This window comes from Dromiciops gliroides, chromosome 4, assembly GCF_019393635.1.
Source record: "Dromiciops gliroides isolate mDroGli1 chromosome 4, mDroGli1.pri, whole genome shotgun sequence".
In the NCBI taxonomy this organism is placed as follows: domain Eukaryota; kingdom Metazoa; phylum Chordata; class Mammalia; order Microbiotheria; family Microbiotheriidae; genus Dromiciops; species Dromiciops gliroides.
This window is the reverse complement of record NC_057864.1, coordinates 211464964-211485259: the sequence shown is the minus strand read 5'-3', so window position 1 is coordinate 211485259 and position 20296 is coordinate 211464964. Positions and strand designations below refer to the sequence as shown.

Genomic DNA, 20296 nt, shown 5'->3' with positions numbered 1-20296 from the left:
GATAGATGTTTGTAAAGCACTTTGAAAAACCTCAAACCACTGCATAAATTAAAGCTATTGCCATTAGCTGTTATTATTACTACTACTAGCATTGCAGAGAAAATGAAAAGATGTGGGCAGCTAGGTAATGCAGTACATAGAGTCTAGCTTCTTAAACTACGGGTCATGACCCCATATGGGGTCGTTTAACTGAGGGCTGCTAAAAGGTTGGCAACAGAAAAAGGTTATGTATACCTGTTTTATATACCTATATACATGGGGTCATGTAAAAATTTCTTGGGCAAAAAGGGGTCGTGAGTGGGAAAAGTTTAAGAAGCCCTGACATAGACCACTAGACTTGGAATCAAAAGATTCCTCTTCCTGAGTTCAAATGCGGCCACAGATACTTACTAGCTATATGACATTAGGCAAGTCACTTAATCCTGTTTGCCTCAGTTTCCTCAATTGTCAAATAAGCTGAAGGGCATGGCAAACCACTCCAGTATCTTTGCCAAGAAAACCCCAAATGGGGTCACCAAGAGTCAGACAGGACTGAAAAACAACTAAATACCAACACTGGTAAACGAGAGTGTACACAAGTAGATGACCAAGATGATGAAATACCTCAAATCCATGTTATGTAAGGATTAGTTGAAGGAACTGGGATGTTTAGCCTGGAAGAAGATAGAACTACAGGGGCCATGATAGCTATCTGTGCTCAAATATTGGAAGGAGTATCATGTGGAAGAGCAGAATCAGGAACACAGCATGAAAGTTATAACAACACAAATTTAGGCTTTATGTTAAGAAATACTTGCTAACAATTGAGCTGTCCGAAGGTGAAATGGACTATGTTGGAAGATGGTGGTCCCCCCTCCTTAGAGTTCTTCAGAGGCTCTAAGACCATTTGTTATGTATGGACAGTAAGGGATTCCTTTTTGGTTATGGGGGAAACAGGATTTGCCTATCTCCTATTACTAGCTCCTCCTAGCACAATGGATAAAGCACTGGCCCTGAAGTACAGAGGACCTGAGTTCAAAGCTCACCTCAGATACTTACTAGCTGTGTGACCCTGGGCAAGTCACTTAACCCCAATTACCATAAAAAACCATCTGGGACCATCTCCAGTCATCCTGATTTATGTCTTGCTCCTGGACCCAGATGGTTCTGGAGGAGAGAGTGACATTGCTGACCTTGCCCAGCCCTCCCTCACTTCAATCCAATTCAATGCAAGTCATGATATCACCCTGATGTCATGGTCCTCTTCAAGAACAAAGAACAAACAACAACAACTACTACTTACTTAGAGGCAAACACCGACTTCAAGAAAGAAGTTGCTATCTAAGAAAAAGCACTGGATCAAGAGAGATCTGAGGATCCTTCTTTGTGTCCTGCTTCTCCCACTAAACAGTTGTGGCAAATCCTTGAGGTTCCCTCCTCCCATTGGTAAATTCTTGTCTTGAGCCTCTATTTGAGCTTGCCCCTGAGCTGCTGAAATATCTCTCCCTTCCTCCCCACTACTTTTATGTGCTATCTTCCCCTATTAGAATGTAAGTTTTCTTTGAGGGCAGAGACTGTTTTTCTTTCTGCTTGTATTTGTATTGTCAGTACTTAGTACAAAAGAGTTTAATCAATGTTCTCTCTATATCTAGCTAGCTGGCTATCATCTACTATATATCTATCAATCTATCATGTCTATCTACCATCTATATCTATCATATCTACCTATCATCTATATCTTCTACCTAGCCATCACCTCTGTCTATCTATCCATCATCTATATCCATCTATCCATCCATCTTCTAGGATCTCTTTCATTATCTATAAAATGAGAGGACTGGACCAGATGATCTTTGAGACCTGTGTTGGACCTAAAAAAACAAATCTATGGTTTTCTGTGGGGAAAACCAGTGCATATGAAATATGTCCACCACTGTTCTAGCCTTTCAATGGAGAATCCAGTCAAACAGGAGACTGGTGATCACGAAAGGGAAGAGCAGGCTTGTTCCAGTATGTTCTGTAAGTAAACATTAAATATGCAAATGCTTTGTTACAGAATTCTGTAACAGGGCTCCAGTGTTTATTAAGAACTGATTTAACTTGCCCTCTATGCCAAAGGTGCCTCTTTCTTGTATGGGCTCCCTTTCCAAACAGTCCAAGATCAGTAAACAGAGGCTACCATGGGAGAAAACAAGTAATGGAAATAATTTTGCTCTTAGCTCAAACAGATTGGCAACAGGAGAGGCAGATGGGAGAGAGAAGGGCCCGGACTCTGGCCACATGTCTTCTAAACCATTATATGTTTAGGTAAAGAGGTTTGAGCTTGAGTGGAACTCTCCATCAGTTTACAAAATAACATTTAGGAATACTTGGACTAATTAGATTTTAGCAAACTCCTCTTTCCTCCAGACTAGATTTAGGAGAGAAATTAGGGGGAGAAAAGGAACACAGGTTAGCTATCCTGATATATATGTCCTGGAAACAAGGGTGTTCAGAACAGGTTGAAGGTATAATAGACATCTCCAAAATACCTCCCCACACATATATGCACTTATTACTGACTGGAAATAATAAAAGATGAGGGCAGAACCTATAAGAGTGGGTGTAGGTATTGACATCATCATACACTTGAGGTTCTAAGTCAGTCGATTCTTCCCCATCCCTTTGTTGCTCCATTTCTCAGTTTCCACATTTGCTGCCCTCAGTTGCACAAAATCATAAACTTACTTGAGGGGCTAGTTGTTGTTGTTGTTTATCCTTCATTTTTGTTTGTTGTTTTTTGGGTTTGGGGGTGGGAAGGGCAATGAGGATTAAGTGACTTGCCCAGGGTCACAAAGCTAGTGTCAAGTTATTAAGGTCAAATTTGAACTCAGGTCCTCCTGAATCCAGGGCCAGTGCTTTATCCACTGGGCCACCTAGCTGCCCCTTGTCCTTCATTTTCAAAGAGGACCGTGACATCAGGGTGATGTCATGACTTGCAATGAATTGGATTTACATGAGTGAGGACTATGCAAGGTCACCAGCTCCTCCAGAGCCATCTGGGTCCAGTGGCAAGATATACATCAGGACAAATGGAGATGGCCCCAGATGTTTAAGACAATTGGAGTTACGTGACTTGCTCAGGGTCACACAGCTAGTGAGTATCTGAGGTGAGATTTGAACTCAGGTCCTCTTGACTTCATGGCCAGTGCTATATGCATGGTGCTACCTAGCTGCAGTATATTTCACCTGAATAGTGTAAATCCCACAGGGCCACATATGCTTTGGGCCAATGCTTGATGATGAAAATGAAAAAGGAGAGTGTATATGAAGGAAACATTTAGCTATAGTTGCTCAGTTTGTGTCTGAGGCCTGGTCAGGTCAACTCTGTGCACCTGAATTTTCTCAAATGTTAAATGGAGAAGTTGGATTTAATGATCTCTAGGATCTCTTTTAGCTCTAAATTCCATAACTGAGGATGAGGTTTGCGATCCCACTATGTCCTGGCATCTAGCCTCTGTCTAACCAGAGACTTCTCAAGTGGACAGGGACAGCAACATTGATCCTAACTGGGCTTTCTCATTGGCCTGTGTAGGCCACCATGAAATACAGTGGAAAGCAGAGAGCCAGTTCTTCGGCTTGAGAAGTAAACAATGGAGATTTTAGCTAAAGCTTCCCATTTATTGCCAACAAGACGCAGTCGTACTAAGGAGCTTACACAATCTCAACCCCTCAGGACCTTTCAAGGGTTCCTATGTCATGTGGAAAGGGGCCCTTTAGGCTTAATGATGGAACAGACAGAACATTCTTTCCTTATACAGCAAGTACACAGTGCGGTGTTTAGGGCTGGTGGGAGATATGTTGTTCTCTCCACATGGATCAAGTCAGATATTAGAAAAGCATCATAGTTAGAAGCTGGCAACTCTCCCTGACGGGCACCTGCCAGGACAGGCTAATTAATCTAGCATCCGTGTTGATGAAGAACATGACACTTCATGACTGAAAAACAAACCCCAAAATAGATTCCATCTTTTCTCCAGTTCCAATCCCCATGCCAGCCATACCTCCACCCCAACCCCACACCAGATTCTCTCCCCAAAGCACTCCAGTAGGACGGGATTAGGGAGATGGCACACAAAGAGTGGTTACAAAAGAGGATTAAAATGAAAAATATTGCTCCTATCTGATTTTGGATGATGGTCGTTATTCTAGAGATAGGGTTTTTCATCTAGGCTTCATGAACTTGCTTTTATTTTTAAATATTGATAACTATATTTCAATATAATCAGTTTCCATGGTGACTCTTAACCTTTTGCTTTATCCATTTAAAAACATGACTTTTAAAAGGAGTTGATAGTGGCAGCTAGGTGGCACAGGGCATAAAATGCCAGCCCTGGATTCAGGAGGACTTGAGTTCAAATCCGGCATTAGACATTTGATACTTACTAGCTGTGTGACCCTGGGCAAGTCACTTAACCCTCACTGCCCCCACAAAACAAACAAACAAACAAAATTAGTTGATAGGCTTCACCAGACTGCAAAAGGGGTCCATGACACAAAAAGGCTGATAACATCTAATCTTTTGGGGGAGGCAGGGCAATTAGGGTTAAGTGACTTGCCCAGGGTCACACAGCTAGTAAGTGTCAAGTGTCTGAGGCCAAATTTGAACTCAGGTCCTCCTGAATCCAGGGCCAGTGCTTTATCTACTGCGCCACCTAGCTGCCCCCAATGGATAGGGAACTAGGTGGAAAAACAAATAGAGCATTGGTCTTAGAATAAAAAAGACCAGAGTTCCAATCCTTTCTCAGACATTTACTATCTAGTGGTCCTGGGCAAGTCACTTAACATCTCTCAGCCTCAGTTTCCTTATTTGTAAAATGGGGGTAATCATAACAGCACCTACCTCACAAGGATATTGTGAAGATCACCAGAGATAAAAGAACTGTGGAAAAAAAATTAAAAAAAAAAAAAGGGGGCAGCTAGATGGCGCAGGGGATAAAGCACCGGCCCTTGAGTCAGGAGTACTTGAGTTCAAATCCGGCCTCAGACACTTAACACTTACTAGCTGTGTGACCCTGGGGAAGTCACTTAACCCCAATTGCCTCACCAAAAAAAAAAAAAGAAAAGAAGAACTGTGAAAACGTTAAAGTGCTCAATGAATACAGAATAGGAAGAAAACATTTATTTATGAAGTATTATGTGCTAGGTACAGTGCTAAGCACTTTTATAAGTATTATCTCATTTAACAACTCTGGGAGGTAGGTACTATTATTATCCCCATTTCACAGGTGAGGAAACAGATGCAGGAAGAGGTTAAATAACTTGCTCAGGATCACATAGCTAGTAAGTATCTGAGGCCACATTTAAACTTAAGTCTTCCAGATGCCAAGCCCAGCACTCTACCCATTCCATCACCTAAACTAGCTCTGGCATTTGAGCCAGCTAAGCCACCTTCTGCTGAGGATGAGAAAGAAACTGAATAGCTCAAAGACTGTTCCCTGAAAATAAAGAAAAGATAGCCTTATGTGAGGGCTGCTTGTTATGTATGTAAAAGGAAAAGCAATTTCTGATATGGCTGAGAGACCTCTGACCTCATTGATGCTGCATGCCTGAAATGAGATTAGACTTGGGAAAGACTGGAGAAGCAGTGAGTGAATCAGGATTAAAAAAAAAAAAATGCCCCTATCAACATGTACCTGCACCCTCAAGATTGCTAAGAGCAGACTTCTCCAGGGAGATCGTCCTTTGCAGAGCTGATATTTTACCTTGTTTCCTAATCCATAGAATTTATCTGATTTCTCTTTCACCATTTGCTCTGAAAAAAAAAATGTTTGCAATCTGTCTGTGACTATTTTGTTTTTTCACTAGTTTTTGGTAGGAGTGGGGAAAATAAGCTATTATACCCTTTCCAGTCTGGCACTGGACTATTTCCCTTTAGGATAACCAGGAAAAGGGACTCTTCAGAATCTTTTAAATAACATCAGACCCTGAGGCCAAAACTATCTGATATGACACACAATTCTAGCCTAAAAGGAGAAGGAAGCTAGGAAAACAAAGGAGTAATCACCTAGCCAGGGCTGTCCCTCAAGAAGCTCCCCGAAACTCTCCACAAAGGTGGAATCTCTGGAGACAAGTTGGGCCAGATCCAAGAGCACATCTACTTAAATATATACCTGCAACACAGCCTGTCTCCCCAGTTCCTGTGCCTTTATAGTATATGTTACCTATTTTTTTTTTTTTTTAGTGAGGCAGTTGGGGTTAAGTGACTTGCCCAGAGTCACACAGCTAGTAAGTGTTAAGTGTCTGAGGCCGGATTTGAACTCAGGTACTCCTGACTCCAGGGCCAGTGCTCTATCCACTTCGCCATCTAGCTGCCCCGTATATGTTACCTATTATTAGTCAAGAACTGGGTTGAAATCTCACCTCCAGCATTTCACAGTACTATTTCTATGACCCTCAGGAATTCATTTAACCTCTCTAAACCTCAATTTCATCATCTGTTAATAAAAGTATTTGTATAGTACTTTATTAGCACTTTAAAAACATTATCTCATTTGACCCTCACAACAACCCTGGGAGGTAGGTACTATTATCATTAACATTTTAAAGATGAGAAAACTGAGGGTAGAGGTTAAGTCATTTGCCCAGGGCCAAACAATTGGTACAAATCTGAGATAGGACTTTAACTTGGGTCTCCTGACCCCAAAGCCATCACTCTATGCACTACCTAGCTGGAAATAGTCACAACTGTAGTATTTCCCTCAAATTTGTGAGGAACAAATGAGATGATGTATATAAAATGCTTCACAAATTTCATACAGGATATTTTGTGTGTGTGTGTGGCAGGGCAATGGGGGTTAAGTGACTTGCCCAGGGTCACACAGCTAGTAAGTGTCAAGTGTCTGAGGACGGATTTGAACTCAGGTACTCCTGAATCCAGGGCCGGTGCTTTATCCACTGAGCCACCTAGCTGCCCCCACAAATTTCAACATATCATATAAAGGTCAGTTGTTTATCAACATCATTGTCATGATTTTCTTGTATATAATTGAAACAAAGATTGGAAGAATTCCATCATGTTGCCTGACCTGACTCCAGGCGGTAGATGACTCACTTTTTACCCAAAACTTTTACAATATCCTCCTAATTGTTCTCCCTACTTCTAGTCTTTCCTCTCTCAAATCCATCCTCCACATGACTACCCAAGTCATTTTCCTAAAGCTCAGAGCTAACCATGACATTTTCCTGTTCGATAAATGCCAGTGGCTCCCTCTTGCCTCTAGGATCAAGTATAAAGTCCTGTTTGGTATTTATCACCCTTCATCGGTTAGCTCCCAACTACCCTCCTAGCCTCATTATATACTACCCATCTTCAGGCTCATGTTCATCATTCACTACATTCTATCTGCCATCTTCATGCTTTTATGCAGGATGCTTCCCCTATACCTGGAATGCATTTTTGCCTTATCTCTGACTCCAATAACCCATTGTTTATTGTTATTCAGTTGGTTTTGTCTGACTCTCCATGATGCTATTTGGGGTTTTCTTGACAAAAATACTTGAGTGGTTTGCCATTTCCTTCTCCAGCTCATTTGACAAATGAGGAAACTGAGGCAAAGAGGATTAGGTAACTTGCCCAGGGGTCACACAGTTAGCAAGCGTCAGAGGTCAGGTTTGAATTCAGGAAGCTAAATCTCTGACTCTAGGCCCAGCACTCTATCCACTTCACCACCTAGCTGCCCTCCATTTGACTATAGAAGATTCATTTTTACATTTGGTCAATGGCAGGCAGTTTATAATGTCACTGAACCTATGTGCCTACAGTATCTTTCCCATCAAAGCCAAAGCTCTCTGAGGGCATAGTTCAATCAATGCTCTTCTATGCATGCCAAATACCTCATATAGTGAGTTTAAGATTCCATAAATAGCTGTGTGACCCTGGGCAAGTCACTTAACCCCAATTGCCTCACTTAAAAAAAAAAAAAGATTCCATAAAGACTGGGGTTGTTTGCATATTTGAATGTGCACAAAAATAAAATACTTATATTGCTCTCTGTGCCTCAGTGCTTCTTTGTCATGTTTTTACAATCTCACAGTCTATCAGACATCAGAAGGGAGGGTGAAATAGCATCTTAAAGACCATTTTTCTCCTGGGCAAATCCTATGTTTGTTTCTAGGACTGAACAGAGGCTTTCCTTCCTAAGCCTCCTCTATTCTTAATGAGTACAGTATCTTCCCTAATGGAATACCAGGGAAAAGAGAGTGGAATCATCTGCCAAAAAAACCCTGATGCATGCCTGCCCTCCTGTGACTTCTTGAGCCCTCTTTGCTCCAGAGATAACTCCTCCTCCATAGCTGTCCTTCCTTTCCATTCTGCCCCTCTGAATTAGGGATGCCAAAGCAGGAGAGTGAAGAACTAATTATTTTAGGGAAACATCCCCCAGGGCCCAGCCCACAGCTCAGCTACCATTGCAAAGCAACAGCTGGTTGGTTGTTGAACTGGCTCCAAATCCTGGGAATTCACAGCTATTAATAACTGAGTTGGCTCAATCTCATTTGCATTTCATTATGATGCAGGAATTCCCTGGTATTACATCCCCGGGCAAATGAGAAGAGCTTAGTTTAATCAGAGTACAGTTTCTCTAGTTAAAGGACAGATCCTGAGAGAGTTCATGGAAACCTTGGTAACAGGACCCAATCCTTTCTGCATCGAAAGAACAGTCCAATTCAGTTGGGCATTCAGTATCACAGGGACTGGGAGAGTAGTGAGGGGTGGAAATTTCCTAACCAATGGGGAATGAGCAGTAGTGGATGGGAAGAAGTCTGCCGATGACAGAAGGTGAGTAGTTTGAGGGCTACTTCTCTTTGAAACATCTAACTATTCCCTTGGCACTGACACTTGGTCACTAGACTCAGTCAATCAGCCTTTGGGCATTTTCCAAGTTTTATTCACAACAAGGTGGGCCAACTAGGGAGGACCCTGGTTTGGGAAAGAGATTGAGGTGTTAAGGAAGGAACTTTGTGGAAAAATCAATACCCAAATATTCACAGCAAGACTTTTTTGCCATAGCATAACAAAGCTGAGTGACCATCAACTGGAGTAATAGCTGAACAAAGTGTGGGATGTGAATGTAATGGAATATTAATATGATATAAAAATGATGAATGACAGAAATCCAGAGAAACAAGGGACTACATATAAGCTGGGGCAGAATGAAATAAGCAGAAGTAAGAGAACATGCACAATGATTAGTTAGATAGGGCATTTATTAAACTATTATTATGTTATTATGTGACAAGCACTTTGTTAAATACTGGATATACAAATATTGGAAAGACAAACTCTTCCTTGGGGATAGTTGTAGAAAACAACCCTAGGCAGTTAGGTTAGTTTTTCCTTTAAGAGTACTGAAATTGGGGGGCAGCTAGGTGGCACAGTGGATAAAGCACCAGCCCTGGATTCAGGAGTTCCTGAGTTCAAATCGGGCCTCAGACACTTGACACTTATTAGCTGTGTGACCTTGGGCAAGTCACTTAACCCCCATTCTCCCCCACCCCCCAAAAAAGAGTACTGAAATTGTTCTCAAGATTTATTTGAACTAAGGCTTGGGCTATTAACATATCTTCCAGGTGGCCTCAATGAAAAAGCCATCCAATGAAGAGTCTCCTCGGAGAGACTCCTAGTCTCTGGCTTCTAACCAGTTGACCATCATGGCCAACAGAGAAGGAGGGAAGATGCACTTAAATGAATCCATCATGTCCTTGGTAAAGGTTCCTTCTCTGCTAATGCTAAATAAAGCTCATTTTGTTAACTGTTAGATGATCTACAAGTGTCTCATTTCATTTTGACAAGAAACCTGAAGCACCAGACCAGCCTGAGGCAGGTCTGAGCTATAAGAGGGAGGATGTGTCATTTTGGCACCTAAAAAACACGGGTAATGAGGGCTTTAAGATTATTACATTGTTGCCAGAAGTCATTGGTCTACAGGTCATTCGTTATGTGGATGGCAATAAACCAGAGTCACTGGCGGGACTGAAAAATCTCACCAACTTTCTGGATATAGCTCTGAATCGTTTTCCAAAATGGCTGGACCAATTCACAGCTCTCCTAACACTTCAACAGTGTGCCTGTTTTCCCTCAATCCCTCTAACAACTGTCATTTTCCTTTCCTTTTCTTTTTTTCCACCTTTGTCTATCTGATAATTGAGGCAGAACTTCAGAGTTGCTTTCATTTGCTTTTCTCACACTAGTGATTTGAAACCATTTTTCATGTGACTATTGATACCTTAGATTTCTTCTATCATTCTTTGTTTGTTTGTTTTTGGGGTTTTTTGCGGGGCAATGAAGGTTAAGTGACTTGCCCAGGGTCACACAGCTAGTAAGTGTCAAGTGTCTGAGGCTGGATTTGAACTCAGGTCCTCCTGAATCCAGGGCCAGTGCTTTATCCACTGCGCCACCTAGCTGCCCCCTTCTATCATTCTTTATGTTTGAATCTGTTCCTCATATATCAAAGATATCATACCTCTTCTGGAGGAACTTGCTACAAAGATTTTTTTTCCTAGTTACTTCTTTGAACTTCTAATTCTAACTTCATTGGTTCTATTTATTAAAAACTTTTCTAATTTTATATAATCAAAATTGTCCATTTTATCTTTGGTGATCTTCTTTGTCTTTGTGGACTCTTCTCCTATCCATAAACATGAAAGATAATTTTTTCTTGTTTGTCTAATTTGTTTATGTCACACTTTATGTCTAAGCCATGTATCCATTCAGTATTTATCTTGGTATATGGTGTGAGATGTTGGTCTGTACCTAATTCTGTCACACTGTTTTCCCATTTTCCTAATACTTTTTGTACAAATAGTTGGTCCTTAATCCAGGAGCTGGGGCAGTCTTTGGATTTATCTGTCCGTGTTCATACTTCTGCATTCTATGTACCTTCTTTCCAGTAATAAGCCTCTCAGTTTCTTAACCAATACTAAATAGTCTTGATCATCACTGCTTTGTAGTACAGTTTGAGACCTGGTCCCTATATTAATATAATAAAAATTATAATGCTATGTAACAATTTTACATATTCAGTGTCACATCATAGAACTAGACATTAAATAGATAAATGGATGGATGAATGAATGAATGAAGAAAGAAAGAAATACATTTATCTGGAAGAACAAATGATCAATATCAAAAAAAACAATGAAGAAAACAACTGGGAAGCAAGGGAGCCTAGCAGTATCCATTCTTAAACTCTATCAAAAAGCAGTAATGATCTATTTGATACTAGTTTTAAAAAAAAGAAAAGAAAAATTAATTAATGGAAGAAATTAGGCATAGAAGACCCAGAAGTGAGCAAATATAATAGCTTAGTGTTCAGTAAGCCAAATGACATATAAGTGTTAGAACTTTCTGGCTGACAAAAAATGCTAGTAAAATTGGAAAGCAATTTGGGATAAAGGAAACTTATAGCCACATCTTATGCCATATGCCACAATAAGTAGCAAGTGGATACATGACCTAGATATAAAAGAGCATATTATAAGCCAATGAAAAAAGCAGGGAAAGAGCTAACTTTAGTAAGAGGTACATTTTCTTTTTCTGCTATAACAAAGAATTTTAAAGGCATTACCATCAACTGGGGAATGGCTGTGAGCAAGTTATGGTATATAAATATAATGGAATTTTATTGAACTGTAAGAAATAATCAAAGGCACAGTTTCAGAAAAACCTGAAAAGATTTGTATGAACTGATGCAAAGTGAAGTAGGCAGAACCAGTACAATTTGTACAACCCCAATGTTGAAAAGAAAAGAAATGAAAAGACTTAAGCATTCTGATCAGTGTAATGACCAGTCATAAATCCTAAAGATCCATGATGCTCAAGCATGTTGGCTACCTCTTCAAAGAGATGGAATGCTCTAGATGTGCAGCAGATATTTTTAGACATTACCAAAGTGTGGATTTGTTTTGCTTTACTATCATTATTTGTTTCAAGGTAGAGTTTTTTAATTTTTGGGAGGGTAAGAAAAAAGAAAGATTTTTTAAAAAATGCACTGGAAGGACAGCTAGGTAATACAGTGGATAAAGCACCAGCCCTGGATTCAGGAGGACCTGAGTTCAAATCTGACCTCAGACACTTGACACTTACTAGCTGTGTGACCCTGGGCAAGTCACTTAACCCCCAATGCCCCTCCCCTCAAAAAATGCACTGGAAAAAATGGAAGTTCAGACAAGTTGAACAGTTTTAGAATTAACTTGTTGAATTTATTATATACTTTTTGAAAAAGGCTTATGATAGAGATCTGCTGCTTCATATACTATTCTTTTTCTCTTTTATTTGTTTATGCAAATGTTCATGTTTGTCAAGTTTAGAATAATGAAAAATTTAAATCTCAGGGGAAAAAATTGGAGGTCCAACGATTTTCTTTCCTACTGTTGCTGTAATTTGACTGAAAGAACAAAAAGAAGTTCTGTGACATTTAAGACAGAATTTAATCTTAATGTCATTTTCATCGAGGGGCAGGGTGGAGAGATGAAAGTTGGAGAGTCAAGGAGTATGGCTGGTTGCCCAAACAGTATCCGGAACCAATACTGGAAAAACAGGAAGATGACAGTGAGGCAGAGATGACTTCATTCTTAGCCAAACATGAAACAAGAAAAGGCAATTCTAAAATTTCCAAAGTAAAATAAAAGTTTAGGAGTTTTCACAATATGCTGAAAAGTCAAATTCAGCAAGTAATTTAGGTGGTACACCAAAGCAAAAAAGGGTTATCACTTCAATCCAGAAAACAGCTTATAATAGGAATCACTGTGTCTAGTTGAATTCGACTGGGGCAGGTTATGTGTGAGGTGCTCCTTGAGAAATATTCACATTTGATCAGGAAGTCTCCAAAGGAGGGAAAATAGTCCCTGGGACTCACCTGTTGAGATACACCCGCTTCTCCGTGAACTGCCCATTGCCATGGTTAGGATCTTCAAAGGGCTCATTCTGGACAACCTCTACCCCTTCTCCGCGGTCACTCTGCTCATGGCTATGTTTGCTGATCATGTACAGTTGTCCTATCTTGTACTGAAAAAAAAAAAAAAGCCAAGTTAATTCCACTGAATTTTATCAGCATCTAACCAGGAAGCAAGGATTTATAAAGTGCCTACTATGAGTTGGTCTCTGTGCTAAGCACTTTTTACAAATATTATCTCATCTGATCATAACAACTCTGTGAGGGAGGTGCTATTTATTATTCTCTCTTTTCAAGTGAAGGGAACTAAGGCTTGTCCGAGGTCTCACAGCTAGGATAATGACAGCTGGAACTAAGATAGAACTTGAAGGTTAGTAAAGTGTTTTCCCTATGTTCTCTCATTTGATTCTCACCAACAACCCTAAAAGGAGGAATTCAAATGTTTCTGGAAAGTTGGCCACACATCCTTCAACTCATCTCTGTATAGAGCCCATGAGGGCTGAGGACTGGAGGCAGATGAGTTCTGTTTCAGGGTGGGGTGGTGGTAGGCAAGATGCAGCTTGTAATCCCCCCCCCCATTACAGTAACAATGACAGTATCACATGGAGGCACATATGTAAACTAGGCAAGGCAATTAATTTCTTTGGGGCTCTTTTTTCCGGTATATAACACAGAGATCAGACTATATGATTTCTTTTCTTTTTTTCTTGCAGGGCAATGTGGGTTAAGTGACTTGCCCAAGATCACACAGCTAATAAGTATCAAGATTTTGAACTCAGATCTTCCTGAATCCAAGGCTGGTGCTTTATCCACCGCGCCACTTAGCTGACCCCAGACTATATGATTTCTAGTACACTGTTCAATCCCAAAAGCCCATGTTCTTATATTTTCTCAGTTATCATCTCTGTGCAGATGAATCCCACATCTATGCATCCAGCCCTACAATCTCTTCCAAGCACCAGTCTCACATCACCAAACATCTACTGGATATCTAGGGGATTTTTTTAAATTAAATTTTGCTTTATTTTCAAACAAACACCTGCCTTTTCTCCCACCCACCTTTCCTCCCCATGCTCAACCCCTATTGAGAAAGCAAGAAAACAAAACCACTGTTATAAACATGTACAGTCAACCAAAATAAATTCCCACATTGGCAATGTCTGACAAAATATGTTTCAATCAGCCTATCAGAAATTTTGAGCTAGGTGTCCCATAGGCATCTTAAACTCAACATGTCCAATACAGAATTCATTCTCTTTCTACCAAAACACATTCCTTTCCCAAACTTTCCTATTTGGCTTGAGAACACAACCAGCCTTCTAAAAATCTAGGCTTGTGTCATCCTGTTGTGAGTGAAATCAGAAATAACTGATGAAAGAAAGGTTTGAGCTTCTGAGCATATCGATTTATTGGCAAGGCGCATAGTCGCATAACAAATCGGAGCCAGGCTCCCCCAGGAGGCACTGAACCCTGAATACAGGGGAAGACAGATTTGTATGCATTAAAAGCAAACAACTAGGGGCAGCTAGGTGGCACAGTGGATAGAGCACCGGCCCTGGAGTCAGGAGGACCTGAGTTCAAATCCGGCCTCAGACACTTGACACTTACTAGCTGTGTGACCCTGGGCAAGTCACTTAACCCCAATTGCCTCACTAAAAAAAAAAAAAGCAAACAATTAACAATATATGAAACAGTAAAAAAATTAGGTAATTTTCTAATTGGAATAAAGATCAGGAAATTTCTGAGTTGGGAGGAGGATTAGCAAGGTTGGGGAGTAGAAGGGGGGGGAAGTAAGCAGGTAGACTTTCCCTTATGTGAAACAGAATGTCACTCAATTCCCACAATTAGGAAACTGGTGGAATTTAGAGGAAAATGAAACAAGTCTCAAAATGGAGTCCATTTTACAAGATGGAGTCAATTTGGTTCACAAATTCTTACAATTCTCTCAATCCTTGACTCCTCCCTCCTTCTCATCCCAGTTGCCAAATCTTAGTTTCTGATCCTATGATATCTCTCATATACACACACTTCCATCAATTCATAAGCCACACCTTAGTTCAGACCTTCATTACCTATTTACCAGACTGTCTATCAATTGATCTTCCTGCCTCAAGACTCTCCCCAATACATGTTCCACAAAGTCACCAAAGTGACTTTCCTAAGACACAGCTCTGATCATTTCACACAACTACACAAACTCCAGTGACTCTCCATTACTTCTAGTATCAAATATAAATTAAAAAAATAAACAAAACATTTGCAGAGATTATAATGTAACCCCTTCCTACTCTAAGAGAGATAAGTAAAGAAGCCCTTCCGATCTGCTCTGGCTGGTGTACTTCCCGTGGATATTACTATATGTCTTGGTCCTTTCAAGTGGCCTCTTTCAATGACATATGTGCTATGGCCACTGATTCAGAAAGAAATACTCATTCATTAGTCAACTTCTGCATTCCCATAGATACTGCCCTCAGGATCTGGATCATACATTTGAGTATGGTAAACCTCAAATGAGGAAAGGCTGCTGAATGATGGCCATAGAGAAAGAGTATGAAAAAGACAAAAAGAAGACAGTTTATGCCTTAAAGAAATTCTATTCTCCTAAGAGGAAATAATAGGTATATAAATAAGCAAACATAGAATATATTTGCTGTTGTTGTTGTTCCCTCATTTCAGTCAAATCTGACTCTTCGGGACCCCATTTGGGGTTTTCTTGGCAAAGATACTAGAATGGTTTGCCTTTCCTTCTCCAGCTCATTTTATAGATGAGGAACTGAGGCAAATAGGGTTATATGACTTGCCTCATTTTATAGATGAGGAACTGAGGCAAATAGGGTTATATGACTTGCCCAGGGTCACCCAACTACTAAGTGTCTGAAGCCAGATTGGAACTCAGGAAGATAGTTCTTCCCGATTCCAGGCCTGGTGCTCTATCCACTGTTGCACCTAGTTGCCCCACAAAATATATATGAAATAACTGTTTTGGAAGGGAGAGAGTAGAACCAGTAAATACCATAATATAGGTGGTGGGATTCTAGAAGGAAGGTAGCAGATACTGAAAAGCAAACATAAAGAGGGAGAGGATTCCAGGCATGGGGAAAGCCTATGCAAAGCCCAGAAGTAAGAAATGGAACATCCTGTATGGAGCACAGCAAGTAGGCCATGTTGGCTTGAACATAAGAATGGGAGGATGTGGGGCAGCTAGGTGGTATTATGGATAAAGCACTGACCCTGGATTCAGAAGGATCTGAGTTCAAATCCAACCTCAGACACTTGACACTTACTAGCTGTGTGTGACTCTGGGCAAGTCACTTAACCCTCATTGCCCTTCAAAAAAAAAAAAAAAAGGAATGGGAGAGTGTAATGTAAAATAAAGAACCTCCTAAGCTCCTTTCTAGACCAAAGACTCTGTTTAGATTTAAGAAGAAGGATGCCAAAGTCGGATTCAAAGTGTCTCTCTACCATTCACAAAAGGGCCCAACCAGGAGAGACACAGCTCCCTTGTCACTGGGTGACAAGTAAAATTTCAAATGAGTGGATGTGAATAAAAATAAATAAAAGAACGAATATAGTTCTGGAAGAGTGAATATAAGATCATAAAGAGTTTTGAAACTACATGGTAGCACCAAAGACCATCAGAACATTCATGTTGAAAAAGTCTCATTCACATATACTCCTCAGGAATTGCCACCAACACAGACTAGAACAGATGATAAGAAGGAAAAGTCAAGGCCAAACAAGGAAGCAGAAAGCTAAGGATGTTGCTGGTTACTATCCCCTGTTGTCATGACAACTGGGAATAGGCCCTAATGGGCTGGCACAGGATGGGGGGGGGGGGAGTGGGGAGGGGGAAGAGATTGAAGGCAGAGATAGGATGGAAAGAAGGAGAGAAGGAAAATGAAAATAAAATGTATTTTTTAAATAGTTGAAGAAATACTGGAAAGAACATGGGGCTTCAAGTTAAAAGACTTGAGATTGAGTCCCACCTCTAACACTCTTGTGACCATTTGGGTACAAGCTATTTAATATCCATGGTTATTGGGGGCAGCTAGGTGGCACAGTGGATAAAGCACTGGCCCTGGATTCAGGAGTACCTGACTTCAAATCCGGCCTCAGACACTTGACACTTACTAGCTGTGTGACCCTGGGCAAGTCACTTAAAACAAAAAACAAACAAACAAACAAAAATATCCATGGTTATTCTTAGGTTTCCCATCTATAAAACGATTAGGACTGTTGTGTGGAAATTTTGTAAACCTTACTTGTTGACTGTTTTATCCATATATGTGCGTGTGTTATGTATGTACATATATATATTATATATTTATTTGTGTGTATGTGTGCAAGTATTTCATCCTTAACGTACTAAGTATTCTTTTTCCTTTTTCCCTCAAATACCAAGACCTCCTAAGAGGAAAAAAAAAAATCACAGATTAGAAAGCTATCTGGATGAAACCCTAAACAATTCACTATATAAACAAACACATGCTGAAAAACAAGTAGAAGTTACTTAGCTGCCTAGTGAATTGGAGATTTGTGAACAATTGAAATAGACAGTGCTGAAACAAAATCCAAATAGAGTCCCAGCAGGGAGCTGCTAAAGTCTAGGTTTCAATAGATATATAGGAAAATAGATAGGTAGACAGACAAAATCAATGAAGTGTCTAGGGCTGTTGCCCTGACCTAAAAGACCAACTATTTTTGCCATCAGATGAACAAATCAAACCAAATTGCCCCAGAACGATGTATTCATGGAAGTACTGTTTATGTAGTAGCCAAGAAAGGGAAGCAAAGTGGGTACTCACAGGTTAGGGAATGGATCCATGAATGTCATGGAGTATTATGGAGCAGCATGAAATGGTAAAAATGAGAAATTTGCAGAAAGAGGAAGTTTTTATATGAACTGACAAGAACACTGTGCACAGTAACTACAACAATGTGAAAGAAATGATTGCTAAAAGACACCTGAACTCTGAGTGACTAAAAACCAATAAAGATCCCAAAGAACAGATTAAAGAAACAAACATCTCTCCTCAGGGCAAAATGTTGTGGATGATGTCATATCAAGTCATTAAAGGAGTGTTCTTACTCAACCGTCTTCCACAAAATTACAGAATTGAAGAGCTGAAAGGGTCCTATCTCAGTGGCCATCTTGTCCAAGCTACATGCAAAAAGAATCTCTATCCCCAAAACTTAGCCATCTAGCCTCTACTCAAAGATCTTAAAGAAGAGGGAACCTACCAACTCTCAAGGCTTTCTATTTCTACTTTTTAGATAGTTATAATTGTGATGATTGGGTCTCCTCCCCAAAATTTGTTTTTCTTTTGTTTTGTTGAGGTCGTTTGAGTTTCTACCCATTACTCCTGGTTCTTTCCTCCAGGGTCAGAGAGAAGTATTTAGCAGTTACTTCCTCTGCTGTTAGTTACTGAGCTACCATTCAATCCACCCCCAAGCAAAGGTCTTATTGCTTCTTTCATCCTCCTTTTTCTCCTCAATATGGTCTGTTTTTGTTGGCCTTAGCTTCCAGCCTCAACTCAGTCTGAATATTAGCACCTCTGACAGTATTTTGACAGGATCAAATCTTGTTCCTATATTTCTTTTCTTTTCTTTTTGGTGAGGCAATTGGGGTTAAGTGACTTGCCCAGGATCATACAGCTAGTAAGTTGTCAAGTGTCTGAATCTGGATTTGAACTCAGGTCCTCCTGTCTCCAGGGCTGGTGCTCTATCCACTGTACCACGTAGCTGCCCCTTGTTCCTATATTTCTACACATTTCTTTTTAAAATATAGGTTGGTTGGTTGTAAGTACATCCATACTGTTTTTTTGAATGACTTTCATTTTTCATCCTCAATGGAATTTTTATTTCTCTTTTGTGTCTTCAGAATTTCATTCTTAAGCATATCCCATTCTTCTTGGGATGACTTCCCCAATAAAATTTTAATCTATATGATCTTGCACGTCTTTCCTCTGTATCTTTAGAAATTTGTTTTCCAAAATCAAGATACATGTCAGACTACACAAGCTTTCCTCTCCTCTTGGAGAAGGAAATGGCAAACCACTTGAGTGTCTTTGCCAAGAAAACTCTAAATGGCGTCAGAAAGAATCAGACACAACCAAAACGACTCAACAACAATCACAGACTCTACAATGGAGGCACCATCTTGGGATTCCTATTATTTTCATCTCCGTTACTAGTCCCTCCTACTTAATGAGAATTAGATCCAGAATAGAATCTTTCCTTCTTGGTTCATCCATGATTTGAAAGTTGAATTGGGCAGGGGGGGGGGAGGGGAGGGGAGGGCCAGGGCAATGGGGGTTAAGTGGCTTGCTCAGGGTCATACAGCTAGTAAGTGTCAAGTGTCTGAGGACAGATTTGAGCTCAGGTCCTCCTGGTTCCAGGGCTGGTGCTTTATCCACTGCGCTATACAGCTGCCCCAAAAGATGAAATTTTTATTGGGGAAAATCGAGGTGTTGTTTGCTTTTCCTTTTTTTAACCACAGAAAGCTCCAGCATGTTCATGGATAACCAAGTCTCTTATTACTACTATATATGCCTCTGTGCCAGACTGTAAAGCTATTTGACTAATTTTTAATCCATTTCCTCTTTCTGTCCAGGTGGTCTATAGTCTATGTCTGTCGAAGTCTTACCTGTTTTGTATTCCACTGTCTTTTTACCCAAATGTTTCCTGCTGAGCTTCTCTCCTCTGATTCCCAGATTTTTCCCCTTAGTATAGCTTAATATAGAATTAATTAGAATTAATAATCTTTGGGTTTTTTTTAAATTTTTTTTTTACTAAGGCAATTGGGGTTAAGTGACTTGTCCAGGGTCACACAGCTAGTAAGTGTTAAGTGTCTGAGGCCGGATTTGAACTCAGGTCCTCCTGAATCCAGGGCCAGTGCTCTATCCACTGCGCCACCTAGCTGCCCCTAGAATTAATAATCTTAATATGGAATGCTATCTTCCCCTTTCTTCCCCCTTTTCCCCATCTTGTGTCTTTTGAATCATGCATGCATAATCAGACCCACATCCTTTTTTATAGGTTTTATCCCACCACGTCTCAATTATACCAATGAAATAAAGTATGCCTCCTTGCAGTAGGACCTCTTATAGTGGATGTGCATTTGTTGAGAATATTATAGTGAGGATTCCTTTCATGTATGGATTGGACTAGAAAGTTATTAAAATTCCTTGCAATAGTCAAATTCTGTGATTCTATAATCTTTTGGGAGTTTGTATATACACATTTTATCCAAGGGTGTTTCTGCTAGCTCCTTTCTTGGACTTTGCTTCCTGCAAACTTCTGGGTATTTCAAGTGTTATTCTTACTTCACCGTACCTACTCTCTATAGCATCTATCTTGGTAGGTACACATAAGTAGTTGTCTTC

The 20296-nt window shown here is 40.2% G+C and overlaps 1 protein-coding gene and 1 long non-coding RNA gene across 3 annotated transcripts in view; one reads left to right on the top strand and one right to left on the bottom strand.

Moving 5' to 3' along the window:
* Positions 1-20296, bottom strand: part of PITPNC1 (phosphatidylinositol transfer protein cytoplasmic 1) — a 395894-nt gene that overhangs the window by 221047 nt on the left and 154551 nt on the right. For both annotated transcript variants that reach the window (XM_044004819.1, XM_044004820.1), the window contains exon 2: positions 12876-13024. In XM_044004819.1, coding sequence (XP_043860754.1) covers positions 12876-13024 — 149 coding nt within the window. The remainder of the gene's footprint in view (positions 1-12875; positions 13025-20296) is intronic.
* On the top strand, positions 8601-9776 carry LOC122755892. The gene is made up of 2 exons (XR_006356418.1): positions 8601-8797; positions 9589-9776. It is a non-coding gene; the product is annotated as an uncharacterized LOC122755892 (long non-coding RNA).